Raw genomic sequence first — 19,889 nt, 5'->3', positions numbered from 1 at the left:
CGTTTTGCTTAGTTTGGACATCCTGCTCCTCGTCACTGACTCTTTGGTTTCTCCTCACTTTTGTTCTTAACCTTGTGACGAACAACAGCAACAGTGGTGAAGAAGTTTCCCATGAACAGCATAAGGAAGCAGAGACCAGACACCAGAACCTGCAAAAAGTGTGTGTGTGTGTGTGTGTGTGTGTGTGTGTGTGTGTGTTGGGGTGGGGGGAGATACAATAGATTAAAACTGTGGTTCCCAAACTTTTCACTCCCATGACATAACAGAAATTAAGACATTCTCCCGGGACCCAAACTAGTGAAAATAACAGATACTGATCGGCTATTTTCACTACATCTTAAATATTTGTTCTGGAATTTTGATTTTTCCTTTCATTTGTTCACGACATTACTGGAAAAAAAACCTTTGGATTTTTTGGGAATGTTTTGAAATAATGATTAAAAACCTAATGTAGGAAACAAAAACTAAGGGGACCCATGACAATGTGTAACCTGGGTTCCAGCACGATTTGCAGCGATTCAGGCTGGAACCCAGGCTAGACAATGTGTCTGCGCGGCCGCAGACACATTGTCTTGGGGCGCAAGATTGCGCCCCATGGTCCCGACCCACTGTCACTGGGAAACAGTGGATTAAAAGTTACAGTGAATTTTCACCCATTATGTTTTCACTGTAATATTCTAGCACTGGTGAATGCATAGGGGAAATAAACAGTGAAAGACAGACCTGCCACTCTGGGCATTCTGGGAGTTGGGCCATTTTGTAGAGGGTCAGGCCAATGGAAAGTTGCCAGAACTGCAAGAAAAAACAAACAAAAAAAACCCACAATTGACCATAGAGAAGATGGTCAAAGACAGATGCTAGTGGAGAAACTTTATTTCTGGCCTATGCGCCAGCCGGCGTAATGGGGATAAGTAAGTACCAGTAATTCAATTGCTTTGATGTACAAATTAAACTTAAAACTTAATTAAAGCTCTGGGTCCTATATTCTATGCATGACAATGCATTATTATTCCCCACTGACATAGCACTTTCTAGGGAAGAAGCCATACAATAGTGATTCAACAGATTTGAATACATGACTTGACAGAAAGAGGAAAAAACAGCACGAGTAAAGCCGAGACTCATGACAGGACCACATCACATACTCACATGACAAAAAAACAGGAAGGGTAAAAGGAAAGTCAGCCCTCGCCACATCCAGGACTGAAATCCCTCTGAAAAACAAAATGAAAAGCAGCTGAATGTTCGTCCCAGAATAGAAATGGTAGGGTATACTATATTGTCTGAGGGACCCCGGCCTCAGGGCCCTACTAGGTCCGCTAGTATTTCCCTCTACACCAAATCTTTTCAGAAATAGATTTACAAGCTTGTGAGCATGTACGGTAGGGTTCTTGAGGTTACGTTTAAAGAAGAGGCTACAAAAGGAAGAGATTAAAACTCACTATTGTTCAATTTACATGAACAAAAGGAAAACAAATCAGTCTCTCAATTTGACAGTGTACACTGTACAGTACTCACCCACTGTCAGGTCCATGTTGTGTCTCTCTCCAAGGGCTCGTAGTCTGTACAGGCAGCCACTCTGATAATAACACTGCAGACACTGGACAAAACCTGTGTTTCAAAATAAAAACACATGAAAACCCTACTAAAAAAAACAACGCAAAGTGTGTATGCAAAGAGGCAACTGGAAGAAGAATGATCTTTTAAGACTTTATTTTGAGGATAGGCACATTAAAGCATTATTCCAATTGACTTTACTTTGGTACAAAGAGTAGGCAAGGAACTGGTTCCTGAAAATCTTGTATGAGGACCCATCAGGCCTAGGAGGGGAAAAAAATGTTTTAATCCTTAGATAGCATTTCCGTAGACTTAGATAGCATTTGATACAGACTTATAGCATGTTATGTAGACAGCACTATAATTGCATTGTATATAGTCATAGCACGCCATAGTACATGTATAGCATAGTAGTATACATGTATAGTTTATATGTATAGTTTCATTATAAAGATATTCCACTGTTACTTTCTTAGCTTATGCATGTTTCATGTTTCAATGCTTTTATGTGATGTATTCCCATGCTTTTTGTTCTTGCTTAATGTAAATCGCTCTGGATTAAGAGCGTCTGCTAAATGCCTAAATTGTAAATTGTAATTGTAATCCAGTAGCAAGCGTAAAATTCAAACAGTCTGCCATTGTTTTGTAATAAAAACACACTTAATACAGAGCATGACTCTTCAAGGGGTCTTCAACAATAGCTGAAGCAGGGGCTCTTAAACTTATTTCCTTTTTTAGAAAGCCTTCCAAACAACTTAATAGGAGGCTTTCAAAATCAGCTCCTCATATTGAGCCAATTGTCTCATGTATGCATGTCTGTTGACAGATTTGAAACTTGAAATATTAAGGCCTTTACGGGGACTGTGCATTAGTCCGACTTCCCCTTAGTTCCGACTACGGTGTGGCCGGTTAAGACTCACTCCATGGCCGGTTAAAGGCCTATTCATAGTCTGGATTTTCGGTGGTGAGGTGACCACCGCTCCGGTGGTGAGCGGACCACCGGAGCTGAAATAACGTTGAGCGGTGGTGAGTAAAAACAGAGAGAAGGGCTGGAGCGGTGGCGGTGGTTTGCTCTTCACCGCGGCTCGTGACGTCATGTTGTAGTTCGGTGGTCACCTAACCACCGAAAATCCAGACTATATATGAGCCTTAAGACTCACCCCGTGGCATCCACATGCGGTCATGGTTAGGAGTCGGACTAATGAGTGTCGGACCAGTGCCACGTTTTCCTATGGGTTGAACCATTATGTTTTAATGTCTTTCATTTTGTTGCGATGCTGGCTTCATAGATTTGTTTGACCGCACCGTGTGGTGTACACAGTGATGTGTAAATTAAACATATGTTTACAATACTTGTAGGCCTATAGTGAAAGTGAACTGCTTTTAATCTTACCATGTTAGCATTACTCCAGACAAAAAAGCTGAAATGTAGTGATGGGCGACCCACCAGCCTTTGATTCTATAAGACAAAACATGTCCCATTAAAATATAATATATTATTCTTTCTTACATTCTATGCATTTAACTGATGACAGTGCCAATAAAAATGGAAAACATACTGTACTGCAGTTAATGTACATGGAAAGCGTTTAGTGTAAGATGTAATGAACTGGTAGTTATGAACAATTGTCCCTTATACATGCAAAGTGCTTTAAGCGGATTTATTATACTTTGTCATACGACTGTCAATAGTTGCAGTTGAATTAGAATAGTGGTTGAGCTGACCTGGACCCATTGGTGATGAGGATGCTTTCTCGGATCGTCAGAGTGCAATAGTACCACACGAGGAGAAAATTTAGGATCGAATCAACAGACCTATCATTAGGAAACACAGTGACTGATAAGTATGGAGGAACTGTTAAGACATTAAAAGCATAATTGTATTATTCTTACCTGTAGCTCACAAAGAAATAGCATATGAATGAGACGAGAAGCAGTAGAATAGTGAGGCACAGCTTGAATTTCTCATATTCATCTTTGTAGGCAAATCTGAGGACGTACAAATTTCTATTAACCAAAGAAATTCTGATAAAATAAACAATGTTTTATGGAGCTTTTACCATTATGCCACTTACTTTGACGACTGGCTGAGAAGAGTTACATTTACATTTCCAAGGACAAGATTAAGATACAGCCTGTAATTTAAGATATTAGATTTAAGACAAAGGCCACATCACACTCAGTTAATAGAAGATTTTGCAAACTTAAGACAAAGCAAAACAAAACAATTCTTCGTGTCAGTCTTTCCAATGAATTTGAAATCAGCACCCATTATTCTTGCAGGGAAGGAAAGCCTCCATTTCAAAGAAAACATTCGGTCGTGTCTTCATGTTCTTCTTTATTTCTTCTACGGTTTTGGATTCTTCTTCGGCAAGCCCTTTACTGCATCTGCATTTTTAATGAAAGAGCACACACAGAGTATGTTGATAACAGAAAGGCCGATGTTATGGTGTGTGTGCGTTTCAGACACCTACGCCATCTTCACCAACGCAGACATATCCTGCAGTCTTCTGCGTTGACGTGCAATAGTTGAAGAGCAACTCTTCTGCAGCTTGGAGATTTCATCCAATTTCTGCAGATACACCCTGTGGCTCTCCTGGATAACAGAAATGTTAAGAGATTACCTGCAAATCCCAATCAATGTTTAGCTTACAGGGCATATTTCATTTGTAGGCATCATAACATGGCAACAGGAGTATATTATTAGTCAGAGAGTACAGAGTATTACAACAGTACACACACACACAGAGACTTGGTGGCACATTTATGGTAACTAAATATATTGCATCGTGGATTAGTCCTGACCTAGTCTGAACCCGGTTGCATTCTAAGCATACCAACCAAGTTCATATCATCTCAAAGTTAGCTGCATTTGATGTTATAGCATTTTGACAAGCAATTGTCATGTTGTCAAGACGTTCTGAAAATAAGATCAGATAAACCTTTATTGATTGAGTGTCATAGCAGAAAATCACACCCGTGTGAACTGAGTGGTGCAATTCCCCCCCACCCTTCTCTCTCTCTCTCTCTCATTAGCAGGCTGCAGCACCATCCCTCTCCATTTATGGCAAAACAGCGCCCCTACTGGTAGTCAGAGTCATATACTCGTGCTCATTAACCAACACAGTAGGTGAACACGGACATTGTTGTTCCTTGGAGTGGTTGCACCACTAAAAAATGTAAAGAGTGAAACACAGGTAGAGGTAAGAGTAGATCAGGGCCGGAGTTACCCTGCCAAGGGCCCCCGGGCTAGACAACATCTCAGGGCCCCCCTGGGATGCGCGGTGCGTTTGTCACACGGAAAAGCTGTGAGACTGGGGTATTTTGTTTTAATTTTGCTGTACTTTTGGGGTACCCAGCCCTCAGCCCCCCAACCCCCCCCAAGAGGCAGACAGACAGACTAGTCGCTGAATGAATGCAGCCACTAGTAGCCAGTAGTGCACTCATTTACAGCAAAAATATTCCACAATGTGCTCTATAAAAATCACAGTAAGAGAGATGAACAATAAAGTGTAAAGCCACTAATAGTGCACTAATGCAGTTGCCAGAATGCCAGTTTTACAGCAAAATATTGGGGGTATTTTGGGGTACCCAGCCCCCCAAAACAGAGAGACAGGTCGCTGTGCATGGCAGACTTTAGGGCTTTCCACAGCTACCACACAACACAGCATCATTCTGCAGTGCAGACAGCAGAGCAGAAGCAATGTTTTAACCATAATACTAAATATACAATAACTAAACGTGAATCTCACTTGAATTGGATTGCAATACTTTACAATTTAAAAATCATACTGTAAATATATTTACAGTATATGAGGGGGCTGGTCAAGATCCAAACCAAGATACAAAGTCATGGTCAGAGTAATAATTGTATATTTTGTCTGTGAGCCAGGAAAATAAATTCTGCAAACCACTCATATTTTTGTATCCTTCAGGACTTCTGTTTGGATGTATGGGTTGTCAAAGTGTTGCAACTCTAGATTGAACATATTTTAAAAAGAAATCTAGTGTTGCAACAGTTGCATCTAGCAGTCCTCAATGCTTTGTAATTGTTCCTGTTTCAAAGAATTCACATACCCTAGTTTGTTTAATGGTCTTGAAGTTGAACCTATCCTCCTTTAATAGTTTTATATTTCTGAACTACTAAACATTAGGTAACCAACAATAAAAACAGCATATTACTGCCTGTCTAATGAAACCATTCTTACCTGAAGGTCATGATACTCTTCTTCGACACTTTTCCATTCCTCCAGGATGTTTGCTAAACCTCCAGACATGTTTCCAATTCCTCAATTGAAAAAGCAATTTTATTTTATTTTCTCCAGTGTCAGGTCCAATAACTTGCCTATACTTCTTTGTAATGCTAGAACGGTTCTTAAAAACACTAGAGACAATCAGTGCTATGGTGAAATATCAGTTATCAGCTGGGTGGTTCCATTTTAGCCTAGCTACCAATGGTTTATGACTGAGTGACCTTTGTACAAATGTGTCTGATTTTGACAGACTTGGACACATTGTTCTGGCCTATAACTGCATCTGATGTTCTAGCTCATAGACTACGGTGAAAGCCGATCATAATCTTAATGTTACACAGATTAATCGTAAAAATGTAACATCATCACATCACCTTTGGCCTGTAGGCCTACCCCACACACACACACACACACAGTCACACACACACACACAGACACACACAGGTGAAGCCAAGACAACATTAGTTGTGGGTGTGTATCATTTAGGTATTCAGCTCTAGTCCGTGTAAACTCCTACAAATAAACCACACCTATATTTAATGTTATTATCACGTTCAGCTGTGTGTGTTTAGTTACCTGTCACAATGAACTCTGTTGCATATAGTTCCACTGCGTGTATAATAGCACACTCTAGTGGCACTATGGGAGTGGAACACTGGAACTAAATGCCTTTCGGGGGCCGGCTATCCTTTTGCAGTTTGCAGTTTGCAGTTAAATAATAATACGGCTATGCAGATTTACACTGACTAGAGTTTAGAGTCTGTCTGTTATTTAGTGTGAATAACAGTGAGACAGACAAGCAGGATGATGCCATAATGCCAAATCATGCCATTATTATTCTGTTCATTTTGTAATTGGCGCATGCGCACACCGGTTTGACAGTTTGTGCTGTCATCCGGCTGTCATGGAGGGCGCTGCATGGTGCAGCCGATGATGATCTACAAGCTCACAACGCGTCGTAGCGGAGAAGCGCGACCGCGTCGTGAGCTTGTGGATCGTCTCTTTTCGGTGCACTGGGCTCAGTGGGCTGCACCCGGCGCTTGCGCGTAGCTTGCTGGCGCTGCTGTGCGTCTGTCAATCTTATCAATATCAGTAACATTGATCTCATCTCATAAGCGAACCTGGACACTGTGATCTCATATGGAACCGAAAGTAAAACAAAAAAAGAAGTCTGAGGAGGACTCCTCGAGCAGACCTCTCAGGCTTCGCTCATTTCCTGTAGCCAGGTTAGCTCGCTAAACGTCAAATAATAGTTTGCTGCTGTACAGTAATTGTACATTAATTGCTAGCCTCTCTCTGCCTGGGTCGTTTTGAGTCAAGTTCAGGTAAGATATATTATAAGCTATATTATATATATATTATAATATAATATTAATTCATGGTGTTTCAAGACGTGATCGTGTGTTCCTTCATTTCACCTGTCATCGTCATGTCAGGATCCATAGAGTTATATTGTCACTGGTCAAGACAGCTGTAGCCTACTGTAGGTCAATCGTGGAGAATGATACTCGATCCATTTACTAGTGGTCACCATCATGTCCAGACAGTGTACTGTACCCGGTATATATAATGTTAAAGACCACTTCAATGTGACATCGTGAACAAACCCTTTCTTTCGCGTATAGTCTCCAGACCTGATTGACATACAGTAGCCTACTAGGACTCGGAGCTAAAGCCTATATTGCTTTTACTCCTTGAAACTGTATTTTGCCTGAATGCGTTATATTTTATATTTTCAATTGCTCTCATAACATTGTTTAATAATAATAATAATAATAATAATAATTAGTATTATTATCATCATCAGATTAAAGTCTTCATGTTATTGTTTTAACTTTCAAGGTTGGCAGTTTTTTGACCCCAGGGGTTAACTGGGGACAGGGAGGAACTCCTTATATGGTCAACTCAGCACACTCTATAGTAGGGAGGATTATCACAACAAAACAGAAAAATAAGTGATATTTGAATTAAGTGAAATCACTGAACAGTTTGCAGAATGGTACAGTTCAATGAAAGTACAGGTCAATACAAAATCTGCTAATAAGATAAAACCAGAAACTTGTCTTAGTCCTCCATTTTCAATTAATCAGAAGCACAATAATTGTATTGATTGTATTTGATGTTCTTTCTTATTTCCAGAGGTGGCCAGTGGATTAATTTACCACTTAACAGTTAATTGTTGACTGTTTGTTGTTTTTCAGTTAAATTCCAGATAGGGATAGGAATTATCGATTATAGCATTAATAGTTAATTGATAAGTTTTGATAAGCCTATCGATCGATTAGCCGTTAGTTGATAAGCGGCGTTTTTGTAAAAAAAAAATCTGAGAATCTTAATTTTGATCTAAATCTACTGCTCTAACATAAAAATCTACATTTTTCTGATATACAGAAATAATACAAAAGGCATATTATATTCCTTCATCAAATAGTCCGGCAGTCGAGGTGGACGGGTGGAAAATTTGGTATTATAGTATTTTTTACTGGCCTAAAATATTCTCTATATACTGTCTGTACATATATTCATGAATCCACTTGCTGACCGGCTGTCGGTATTGGGCAATTCTTTTTATAGGGGTTTCTTGTGACCCTACCATTAACATCCTATGGCAGGCAAAATGTCAAACTTTCCTTTTGCTTTAAGTAGCATGTAAACATGTGAAACTAGGGGGTTTTCATGATTCTGAATCCATTCCAAGCATTAGTTTTGCACAAAATACACTCCTTGGGCTAAAAACAGCCATAGCCACTTCCCCATAATGTTTGACATGTCACATGCTACTTAAAGCATAAGGAAAGTTTGACATTTTTGACAATTTTGCCTGCCATAGGATGTTAATAAAAATAAAAATAAAAGCCTAATACTAACAGCCGGTCCAGCAAGTGAATTCATGAATGTTTGTATATAGACAATATTTTAGGCCAATAAAAAAGACTACATACCAAATTTCCCACTTTAAACAAAAGAAGCCTGTCGGCTGCCGGCACTAAAATATTTATTTGACCATTGACGATACACGGCCAGGCAATGGCATCTTTGTATGTGCGAGCCGCTCCTCGGCCACACGCGCGCAGACAGCATTACATTCACAGAAAACCACCCAATGATGGAACCGCAACATTTTCGATTAATTTAACCGACTAATTTCTTAACGGTCGATTAATCAATGAACTATTAACATCCCTAATTCCAGATCATGTGTGCTGCGCTGTACGTGTTCTCCACGCTGACGGGCTATGTGCTCACCTCTGCCCTGCTGCTCAAATACCCTTCTCTTCTACACCGGAAGAAGCAAGCGGCGTTCCGCAGCAAGCATATTTCACACCGAGGAGGTCAGTTCGGCCGTATTAAATATTAAAACATTTAAAAGTTATGTTAAGACAGCATGTTAAAGGACAACTTTGGGGTTTTTTTTAAATCACGGTTCAGGGGGATGCCATACTGTGTGTCATAGGCTCAATCTTCAGTTTGTCACCTTCACATTCAGTAGATCATGTCATATTTTGGCCATTTGTAATTACCTGTGGTCCTATAGTAAATAATAATAAAAGGAAATCACAGTTTTGTAAAAAAAAAAAAAAAAACTTATTTAGTCACTTGTTTGAATGCCCCCGCCCCCTATCAAAACTGGCTAAAATCGCTAAAACTCATCGTTTACTTTCTATAATAACAACCTAAATCACGAACCTTGGTTGACAAAACCAAAGTTGTGGATTATGGGGAGATTAACGATTACTTTATTTCAAAAGGGGCAGGAGAAAATCTGGAGAACACCATGGCAGCTTTCAAGCAGTGAGTACAATCTTGTGTTTTACACTGTGTGAGGTCTGTGTGGTCATCAACAGGCGGGACAAGGTATTGCAGCACTTTCAAACGCTGTTTATTTAAGAGCAGTAATTAATAACAGCAGAAAATCATATATAAGAGGCAAACAGGTTGGAGAAACCCCACGTAGGTTTCTCCTAAATTATATTCCAATACAGTATTATCTGCTTCACAGGCGTCTCTTCCCGGCCTGGAGAGGGATGAGAATAGAATTAGCTTCAATTCAGTTTATACAGTCTTTCATAGCTCTTCTCCTCACTGGAGGGCTTGGGTTACTGATAAACGATACACAGTCTCTTATAGCTCTTCTCCTCCCTGGAGGGCTTCGGTTACTAATAAACGATATATAGTCTCTTATAGCTCTTCTCCTCACTGGAGGGCTTTGGTTAACAGACAAACGATATACAGTCTCTTGTAGCTCTTCTCCTCACTGGAGGGCTTTGGTTAACCGATAAGAGGTGACGTCGATGCCTTGCTTCGTGATGTCATCAGTCTTTATCTTTAACTGTAGCGGGGTTTAGCTCCAAAAGAGCGCAGCCTTCAAGCCGCTCCGGCGTCTATAATGAGCGCCTGTTTGCTAGACAGGCCTCAATGCAATGTCTCAGAATTATATAAAGAATAATAAGTTTCTTTCCGACCTTATTATCTGTAGTTTCCTCGTCCTCGTCGCTGTGGCGGGGTAGCCTCCTTCCTGCAGCGCGGTCCGTGGAAACTGGAATTCCTGTTCTGTATGCCAGACAGAACTCAATGTTATAGAAAGAATTATAGGCTTCTTCCTGACCTGGTTATCTGTAGTTCTCACATCGCCGTCGTTGGCGGGCTGGCTTTGTCCCGGAGCCCGATACATGAGAACTCGATCCTCCGTCCTGTATGCCTGACAGAACTCAATGTTATATAAAGAATTAATAGGTTTCCTTCCGACCTTATTATCTGTGGTTCTCACGTCGCCGTCGTTGGCGGGGCTGGCTTCGTCCCGGAGCCCGATACATGAGAACTCGAACTCAATGTTATAGAAAGAATTAATATGTTTCTTTCCGACCTTATTCTCTGTGGTTCTCACGTCGCCGTCGCTGGCGGGGCTGCCTTCCTCCCGCAGCCCGATACGTGAGAACCGGAACGCCTGTTCCTATATTTCCTTGATACAGTCCCGTGGATTCTGTCCCGCGGACATAACCCTGGACTGATCCTGTATGTCCTTCATCCAGTCCCGTGGATTGTGTCCCTCGGACATAATCCTAGACGGATCCTATAAAGCCTGTGACGAGAGGAGAGTGACAGTTTAAGACATGCAGAGCCATACACATGAGTGTGTGTGTTTGGTGGAAGTGTGTGTGTGTCTGCTTACCCCCCGACGGCGTGCTTGTGCGTGCCTCCTTGAGCGTGTGTGTGAACCAGCCGCTGCCAGACGCAGACTGATTCTGCCTTTTATATGACGTGTGTAGCCGCTAGCTGATTTGGGTGCGGTCCGTCAATCAGCTCAATCTGGCGGAGGAGGGCGTTCCTAACGGCCCGAGGCGTCTTCTGTCTGACAGCGTGCCTGGTTGCCCTGGCAACGCACTTACCATCGCGGGGGTCGCTCACCAGACCCCACAACTGCCTATGCATTAAGAAAGTATAGTTATAGACAGTTATGTGTACAGTATGTGTGTACGTATGGGTTTGTGTCAAGCATACAGTACAAATGCAGAATCTCTGATTACAGTATGGACTATGAACTATAACTCTTTACCTGATCTATGAACTGTAACTTATCACTTATTATCATCATCATTATTGCAGACAATTTCCTAGACGTCATCCAAGGTGGTGTGATCTTCTTATAGTTCTATGTTAATTTATTCCAATCATTGTTGGATTGAGTGTTTGTTCAGAAAAGGGGATATCTCTAGCTATTTACTAGAAAGAAAAAATACATTTTCAGGGAGAGATGCCAATTTTATTCAATTATGAGAAAGAACTGGCCTGGGCCGTGGCTCAGCGGTATTCCAAGTCTGGCAGTGTGCCGCGGGTTCGACTCTCAATCCCGACAGCCTTTACTGCATGTCACTCCCCCATCTCTCTCCCCCATTTCCTGTCAGCCTACTGTCTGTCCCTCTATAAAAAATATAAAATAAAGGCGAAAGCCGCAAAAAAAAGAAGAAGAATATGAGAGAACTCACGCAGGATACAGGATAAAGAAGTGAAATTGAAGTGATGAAACACAAATGTAAAATGAGCACTGAGCAGACAAAATTTCATCTATAAAGTTGAAGCTGATACCTGATATACTGACTCAAACACAAAATAATGTCTGTATATTAAAGAGCTGGAGAGACAGAAAGACCCCTGGCTGTTACTGAAGAGATGCTCTACACAGCAACGATTGGAATATAGAGCTTTTAACGTTTTACTTTTAACAAAACCAAAAAGTAACTTTAATACATTACATCCCCTGATGCTGTACCACAATGGAATGGAATCACAAAAATGTTGATACAAAGTGTGTGTGTGTGTGTGTGTGTGTGTGTGTGTGTGTGTGTGTGTGTGTGTGTGTGTGTGTGTGTGTGTGTGTGTGTGTGTGTGTGTGCGTGTGCGTGTGCGTGTGCGTGTGCGTGTGCGTGTGCGTGTGCGTGCATGCTGATTCATGCAGTGCAGTGGGTCTTGGCACAGAGATGCTAGAGTTGGACTGTCACCTGACCAAGGATGGACACGTGGTGGTGTCACATGACGCCAGCCTAACGAGGTCCACGGGCATCAGTTCCTACATCTCTGACGTGGCCTACGCTGTGAGTATAAGGAACCAAGAGTGTGTCCTACGACAGAGGTGGGCAACTTTGATGATGGAGAACAATAGCCGATCTACAAGCTCAAAATGCGTCGCACTGCGATGGGTTTTGAGCTTGTAGATCCTGATTATTATTATTTTTTAAATTTCAAATGCCTTTCAAAGGCCTTTAATTACAGTTATGGTAACTTTATGAACTAAATACAAATACATTGGACATAATAATACAATTTGTTTAAATAAGTCTAAACACAAACGAGTCACATGGAGGCCGATTTAGGTCAGGTTACTGCGTTCAGACTGAGGCGGATTTCCTGAAATCAGATTTGAAACCACCTCTGAATGTGGCTCAAGTTGCATTTGTAAAAATCGGATTCCACGTTTGTGCTTATTACTTATTTAAACAAATCAGATTCCAATCTGAATGTGGCACAGATCTGACTCAGGCTGGATTTGGCTGCCAGTGTACATGAGGCCTTAGTGTACATGAGGCCTTAGTGCACATGAGGCCTTAGTGTACATGAGGCCTTAGTGTACATGAGGCCTTAGTGCACATGAGGCCTTAGTGCACATGAGGCCTTAGTGTACATGAGGCCTTAGTGTACATGAGGCCTTAGTGCACATGAGGCCTTAGTGCACATGAGGCCTTAGTGTACATGAGGCCTTAGTGTACATGAGGCCTTAGTGCACATGAGGCCTTAGTGCACATGAGGCCTTAGTGCACATGAGGCCTTAGTGTACATGAGGCCTTAGTGTACATGAGGCCTTAGTGTACATGAGGCCTTAGTGCACATGAGGCCTTAGTGCACATGAGGCCTTAGTGCACATGAGGCCTTAGTGTACATGAGGCCTTAGTGCACATGAGGCCTTAGTGCACATGAGGCCTTAGTGCACATGAGGCCTTAGTGTACATGAGGCCTTAGTGCACATGAGGCCTTAGTGCACATGAGGCCTTAGTGTACATGAGGCCTTAGTGTACATGAGGCCTTAGTGTACATGAGGCCTTAGTGTACATGAGGCCTTAGTGCACATGAGGCCTTAGTGCACATGAGGCCTTAGTGTACATGAGGCCTTAGTGTACATGAGGCCTTAGTGCACATGAGGCCTTAGTGCACATGAGGCCTTAGTGTACATGAGGCCTTAGTGTACATGAGGCCTTAGTACTCTGCTTACATTGTTGTACTGTGTGCTGTTCACAGGAGCTGCCCCCTTACCTTTGCAAGCTGGGTGTAACTTTCCAGAGGGGTGAGAATACTAATGGCTATGCAGCCTGGCTCACAATAATAACATATAATACAAAGTGTTGTTGCCTACATCTTGATTTATGATGCATGCAAAAAAGTGTGAAACAGGCAGTCAGTAATGGGGAAACCGATTAAACTAGCTATATTTATCCTGCCAGATAAGTGATGTGAAATTATGTATGAGATTTTGAGTGTACGCAATGTTCATAAAATAATGACAGAGAAAGAAAACATTATGTTACCTGACTATAGCAATAGTAAAAACAATAATCATAATGTGAGTCACTATAACTTTGTATTTATGACATGTAACATGGAATGCACTTCCCATTTAATCAGAACTGCAGCCTCACTCCCAATCTTCCGCCGTAGTCTGATAACTCACCATTTCAGGCTCCATCATGGCCCGTAGCACTTACCCTAGCCCCTTAGATAGAACTTTATGTAGACTTAGATAGCATTTTATACAGACTTATAGCATGCTACGTACTGTAGACAGCACTAGAATTGCATTTTATGTAGTCATAGCACTTTATAGTATAGTATAGTATAGTATAGTATGTATAGTTTCATTATATAGATATTCCACTGTTACGTTCTTAGCTTACGCATGTTTCAACTACTTTTTATGTATGTGATGTATTGCCATGCTTTCTGTTCTTGCTTATTGTAAATCGCTCTGGATTAAGAGCGTCTGCTAAATGCCTACATTTTAAATTGTAACATTGTAATGTAATCCAGAAGAATTTGAGTAAAATGATGTAATTATTCTTTGTGTGACCTTGCCCCTGCAGAGTGTTATTGTGAGGGTGGAGAGGACAAACACATGCCTCTGCTGAGTGATGTGTTTGAGGCCTTCCCCAACACCCCTGTCAACATTGACATCAAGGTCAACAATGACACACTCATAAAGAAGGTGCGTGTGAGTGTGCGTGCGTGCGCTGTGTGTTCTCTCTCTCTCTCTCTCTCTCTCTCTCTCTCTCTCTCTCTGGTAGAAATAGATCAACAATACAAATGACTCCACAAAATCCACAGTCACCGCCAACAAATGCCCAGAACTACTTAATATTCAACAAACCAGACCAGAACTCCCACCACAGGACCCAGGGAATCAATTTATACCACTATTAACCACTACTATATTAATATATTAATAATATATTAATATATTAATTACAGCTTTATGTCCAAAAATCTGGACTAACCCTTAAAGTAACCTATACGCACAAGCTGTGATGCAGCAGGCTACATCTTGTGGTAGTGAGCGATAATGTTAAGTAACTAAAAAAAAGTTAAAATAGCCGATCTACAAGCTCACAACGTGTCGATGTAGATTGGCTATTTTAACTATTCAAAAATGTTTTTTCAAAATAGTAAAAAAAAAAGCAAATTAGTTTAGGGATAAGGGGTTTAGCATGGATGAAGATGGAGACCTACGTCTTGTGGTAGGGAGCGATAATGGCAAAGGAGTGGTGTCTGTAATGAAGCTGCTGTACTAAATAATATGTGCTGTGTATTTGCAGGTCTCTGACCTGGTCACTCAGTATAACCGAGAGCATCTGACTGTATGGGGAAATGTCAGCAACCAGGTTGTCAAGAAGTGTTACAAAGAGGTAAATGAATGTACTGTAATGTGTAATGTGCCCTTACCCATATAGCATTTTGGGGAGAGACGTTTCCCCATCCGTATCCTGTATCTGAACATGCATTTATTAGTAGCCGGTGGTTCTCAGACAAAAACAAAGAAAGAACCCAAATGGACCCATAGCGGTCCATTTGGTTCAACCCCTAAGCCTAGTGAACAAAACAGCGTTGGGAGAGAGTTGGCTCAGAACAAGGAAACTAGCGTGTAGCTGGCCTATTGGTATAGTATTCTGCAGCCACATACAGCCATGTTTGGTGACCAAGATTAGTCTATGTTTCACATAGTGAGGTGTTTAAACAGAGAGGTCACTCGTGGCTAACTTACGGGGGGCTACACTGGGGACGGAACGGAACCATACGCAGCTATAGGTGGCTGTACCGACAATTCGTCCGTCCTGCGGGGAGTTCCGTATTTACAGTTTTTCTCCTCTCAAGGCGAGGTGAAGGGCTGCGTAACCCCTGCGGACACATGGACAAATAGAGCCACAAAGATTCACAAGCAGAGCTTACGCACTTGAAGCACACCACAGCCGGGTTCCATTGATTGTAGTGGCAGAGTTGGTCAGCTGCTGTTTCAACCCTTGTTGTGTTACTGGGTTCATGGCTCTAATGTGTCTAACTTCATGGAAATTGGATAATATCATCTCACATTATGTGTGTGTGTGTGTGTGTGTGTGTGTGTGTGTGTGTGTGTGTGTGTGTGTGTGTGTGTGTGTGTGTGTGTGTGTGTGTGTGTGTGTGTGTGTGTGTGTGTGTGTGTGTGTGTGTGTGTGTGTGTGTGTGTGTGTGTGTGTGTGTGTGTGTGTGTGTGTGTGTGCGTGCGTGCGCGCGTTGTAGAATCCTCGTATCCCATTGTTGTTCAGCTTTACAAGAGTACTACAGCTATTAGGCCTCTTCTACACCGGCCTTCTACCCTTCGTCCCCCTCAAGGAGCAGTTTCTGGAGATCCCCATGCCTTCTATTTTCACCAAGTAAAGACACACTGTCCTCTTTTCATATGAAGCAAATATTATCATACAGTTTTCGCCTGGTCGTTTAAATCAATCCACACCTTTAAGATGCAACAATAATGTAACTTGACAAAGAACTAATTCTTTTAAATTTAAAATGACCTGTCTCAAGCAAGTTTCAAGTCTATCTATCATACTGACATGAATAGATAACCTTGGCTTCCAATCTAAAATGAACTACCACATGCTTTGCGATTTATTTTTACATACATTTCTAAGTGGTCCCTACTGTGCCTTTGAGAAAAACTATTGGATTTGGATGCTGAACTAATATTCCAGTATTTACAATAGCCTGTATATAGACTACGTCCCTACAAAGTACGGTAACTATGCAAAGCAACAAACTGATAGAAATGGCTTTACTGTTTGAACTGTAGCCAAATAGGTTATAGGTAGTAAGTGATATTTCACAAATTGTACTGTACCTGTATTTATGAGGTTATTGTCGCCGTATATCTTAGGGGAAAAAAAGTTGTTACTGAACTTCATGGTTCTAGACTAGTGTAATAGTGGGCTACAGTGGGTAACGCAACACTCCACCAAGGCTAATCGGGAGATTATGGGCTGTATGTAACTCGGCAAGTAGTCTGCATGTGAAAACAGTTGGATAAAGGTCAGGGACTGTGTTACAAGGAGACCCATAGACCCAGGGTCACTCACACACACACACACACACACACACACACACATACCCAACACTGATTATTATGTTATGTGTGGCAAGTTGGCAACCGAATATGGGTCACTCACTAGGCGTATTTCAAGAGGGGCTAAACATACACAACAGGAATAGCCTGGAATTTACCTCCAAGTAAATTGCTGTAGTGGACACAATACAATATTTAAATGCGTACTACTCCTTCAAGCTGATTTCATAAAACAATTAAATGATTACAACATGCCCAATTGCCCATATTAAAGTTCAAAAGGATAGTATGCACAGTACCAGACAGTGGATCACAAGGATCAGATAGCCGATTATGCATGCTGCACTTTTGATAAAGATTAACCAATTTTGTTGCACTTGAGTTGCACTTGTTGTTTGGAATAATTGCTTCATAACAACCAAGCATTTACATCTGCATTGGCGCTTGAGGTACAATCATGCTCTGTAAATCTGTAAATCCCTGCGACAACAACGTTTTCCTTTTCCATGTGGAGCGATTTTCCTACTGTAGTAATTTCCCTACTGTATGTGACAGATTGAAGGATCCTGAAGCGATGGGCAAGAGTCAGCGAATCATCATCTGGTTAGCAGATGGGTAAGACACACACAGACGCTCGCACACACACACACACACACACACACACACAGTCACGCACACACACACATACACACGCACACCTGGCATCCCCATTTTGGGCATATCATTATTGGTGTAAATTGTTAGCATTCCTTATTCCTCAGACCTCTGTAGCTGCACCATTACAGTGGGACATACCTAAGCCATATTACACAAGAGGGTGTGCTTTACCGTGATTATTGGCACGATAGTATTACTGCAGGAACGAGGCTTTAGTAGAGTTCCCGTAAGCAACGCCGAAGTGCCAATAATCTTGGTAAAGTACAGCCTCGAGTGTAATACTGTGATTATACAGTTACGGCAACCCAGTTTCATTGTAATTAAGTTATTCAATAGGAATCCATATTTGATGCCAGATTTAGCCAATACAACCCCAAGTCAAAGTCCTAGTGTTTGTCACGCACGTCAGGTGTGCTGATTTGAAGCACGGGCTACGTCAACTAATCAGATTCCTTCCTCGAAACGACCTGCTGTATAATCTACTGAACTCACTGCAGACTCCTTGCTAATTAATCTTTTTCAATTGCAGCCTGCTGATGAGGAAAGCTCTGTTTAACCATTTAACTGCCCGGGGAATCCAGGTAAGGCTGCTTTCATGACCTGTAGCCACCCTCACAATAATATAAAAACAAGATCAAGTATACGCGGCGAGTCGGACAAACACACCGTCGGAACAATGACCCGCCGCCCATAATGACACATGTTGCGTGTATCTCGTTTCAGGTATACATCTGGGTGCTGAACGACGAGGAGGACTTTCAGAGGGCATTTGACTTGGGAGCCACGGGGGTTATGACAGATTTCCCCACCAAGCTGAAAGACTTCCTAGAGAAGAATCCTATTTCTAAGCCTCAGTGACCTGCCAGTGCCAAACCAACCACCCCCTGGCCTTGACCTGCAATCCATTCTCCTGTGTGTCCACCTCACCACATGCATTCCAGCTAGGGTATTTCCGTTGGCCCCTTTTCCGCCAAAAATAACTTTGGTTCTAGAACTGGTTCTGTTATAGATTCTTGGAACCTTGGTGATTCACGGAACCGGCGACCATTTTTTTGGTTCCAGTTCTGAACCAACTTTTATGCTTCTGTCAGTGGAAACACTCTGAACTGGTTCAATATTAGGCAGGAAAAAAGAAACCGAACCGGTTCTACCCCGGTGGAAAATGGGCCAAAAGCAGTAGGGATCACCGCTGCCCACACCCCACTGTGCTTTTTTTTCTCTCGTGGAAACCTACCTACAGTATGGTGCAGCACTGGCAAAACAACATTCAGTATTTTGAAACCTATGAATTCCCCATATACTAGTTTACATGATCTGCTGCCTGTTTCATGTGATACGCAGGTAGCAGGGATTGAACCCCAGTCTCCCACATTCACCAGACCGACGCAACAGCCTGCCGTGCCAATAGGGCTGAGCCCGATTGACAGGGCTGTTGTGGGCCGGTGCCGGGTGCAGTATGTAGCTCAGACAAGTCATTGGTCCGACAAATGACAACCCACCTCATCTCCTAACCTAACCATAACCGCAAGCACAGGAGCAGACGCTAGTCCGACATGCAGATGAATGTCGGACTAATGCCCTGTCTGAAAAGCGTCCACCTCCCCCGGTGCCACAATCACCCCCCTAGTCTTTGGAGCGCGCCCTCACTCTTCACGCCGTGGACTGCCGCACACGTCGTCCCTCATGAACCTCACGTGAGAATCTCACGCTCCACGCCCTGCCGACTACGCCAGATTATATTGATTCGCAGGGAGTGGGGATTGAACCCCAGTCTCCCACTCGCCAGACCGACGCACAATCTGTGTTGATGGATTTGCTGTTGGCTGGTAGTATGCTCAGAGGAATGGACGCCCATCCCTCACCCGCACCAAACACTTGGTGTCCGTCCCACATGGACACAGCACGGTCACGCCTGGGGTGAGTGGGTCAGCTGGAATTCATTCATGCAATATAATGTAATAATACATGACCTTGTTCCACGGTACTGTTTTGACTAGTAAAGTGACGACAAGTGTAGACATTTTTATTGCCATTTCAAGATCACATGAGGATTATCAGATATGGTGTCTTGTATTTCATGTAGTGACTGATGCATGGCTTATTGTTGTTGTTATTGTACTGCCATGAAGATATTGTTTAAACGTTTTGTTGCCTTTAATTAAAAACGAATTCAATATCACAGGGCTGGTGGCTCACCTAAAGGCCTATATATTGTGGTGTTCACCTTATGAGGTGACCTTATGAGGTGACCACCGAAAAGGTGGTCACAACAAAACTGCCTCTATGCC

General features: G+C 42.2%; 2 protein-coding genes across 3 annotated transcripts; one reads left to right on the top strand and one right to left on the bottom strand.

Moving 5' to 3' along the window:
* Positions 1–21: 21 nt before the first annotated feature.
* Positions 22–5,880, bottom strand: tmem120ab (transmembrane protein 120Ab). Its single transcript, XM_083773484.1, has 12 exons — positions 5,766–5,880; positions 4,032–4,153; positions 3,826–3,945; positions 3,633–3,692; positions 3,451–3,546; positions 3,283–3,372; positions 2,951–3,016; positions 1,759–1,820; positions 1,519–1,611; positions 1,150–1,214; positions 724–792; positions 22–149 (listed from the first exon to the last, which is right to left on the bottom strand). Exons 1-12 carry the CDS (start codon positions 5,832–5,834, stop codon positions 33–35), a joined length of 1,029 nt encoding a protein of 342 aa, XP_083629610.1. The 5' UTR covers positions 5,835–5,880; the 3' UTR covers positions 22–32.
* A 1,033-nt stretch (positions 5,881–6,913) lies between these two features.
* Positions 6,914–18,891, top strand: gdpd1 (glycerophosphodiester phosphodiesterase domain containing 1). Of its 2 annotated transcripts, XM_083772966.1 has the most exons (11): positions 6,914–7,135; positions 9,004–9,142; positions 9,560–9,602; positions 12,265–12,400; positions 13,599–13,644; positions 14,438–14,559; positions 15,167–15,256; positions 16,125–16,258; positions 17,500–17,559; positions 18,131–18,182; positions 18,325–18,891. In XM_083772966.1, the coding sequence occupies exons 2-11, from the start codon at positions 9,007–9,009 to the stop codon at positions 18,457–18,459; spliced, it is 954 nt and encodes a 317-aa protein (XP_083629092.1). In that variant the 5' UTR covers positions 6,914–7,135; positions 9,004–9,006; the 3' UTR covers positions 18,460–18,891. The 2 variants fall into 2 exon arrangements, with proteins under 2 accessions (XP_083629092.1, XP_083629093.1); XM_083772967.1 differs by lacking the exon at positions 18,131–18,182 and having other exon boundaries at positions 18,325–18,476.
* Positions 18,892–19,889: the final 998 nt, after the last annotated feature.

This window comes from Protomyctophum parallelum, assembly GCF_964188405.1.
Source record: "Protomyctophum parallelum genome assembly, chromosome: 9".
NCBI lineage: Eukaryota > Metazoa > Chordata > Actinopteri > Myctophiformes > Myctophidae > Protomyctophum > Protomyctophum parallelum.
Note: the sequence above shows the minus strand (reverse complement) of the source record. Positions and strands in the feature narration are given on the sequence as shown.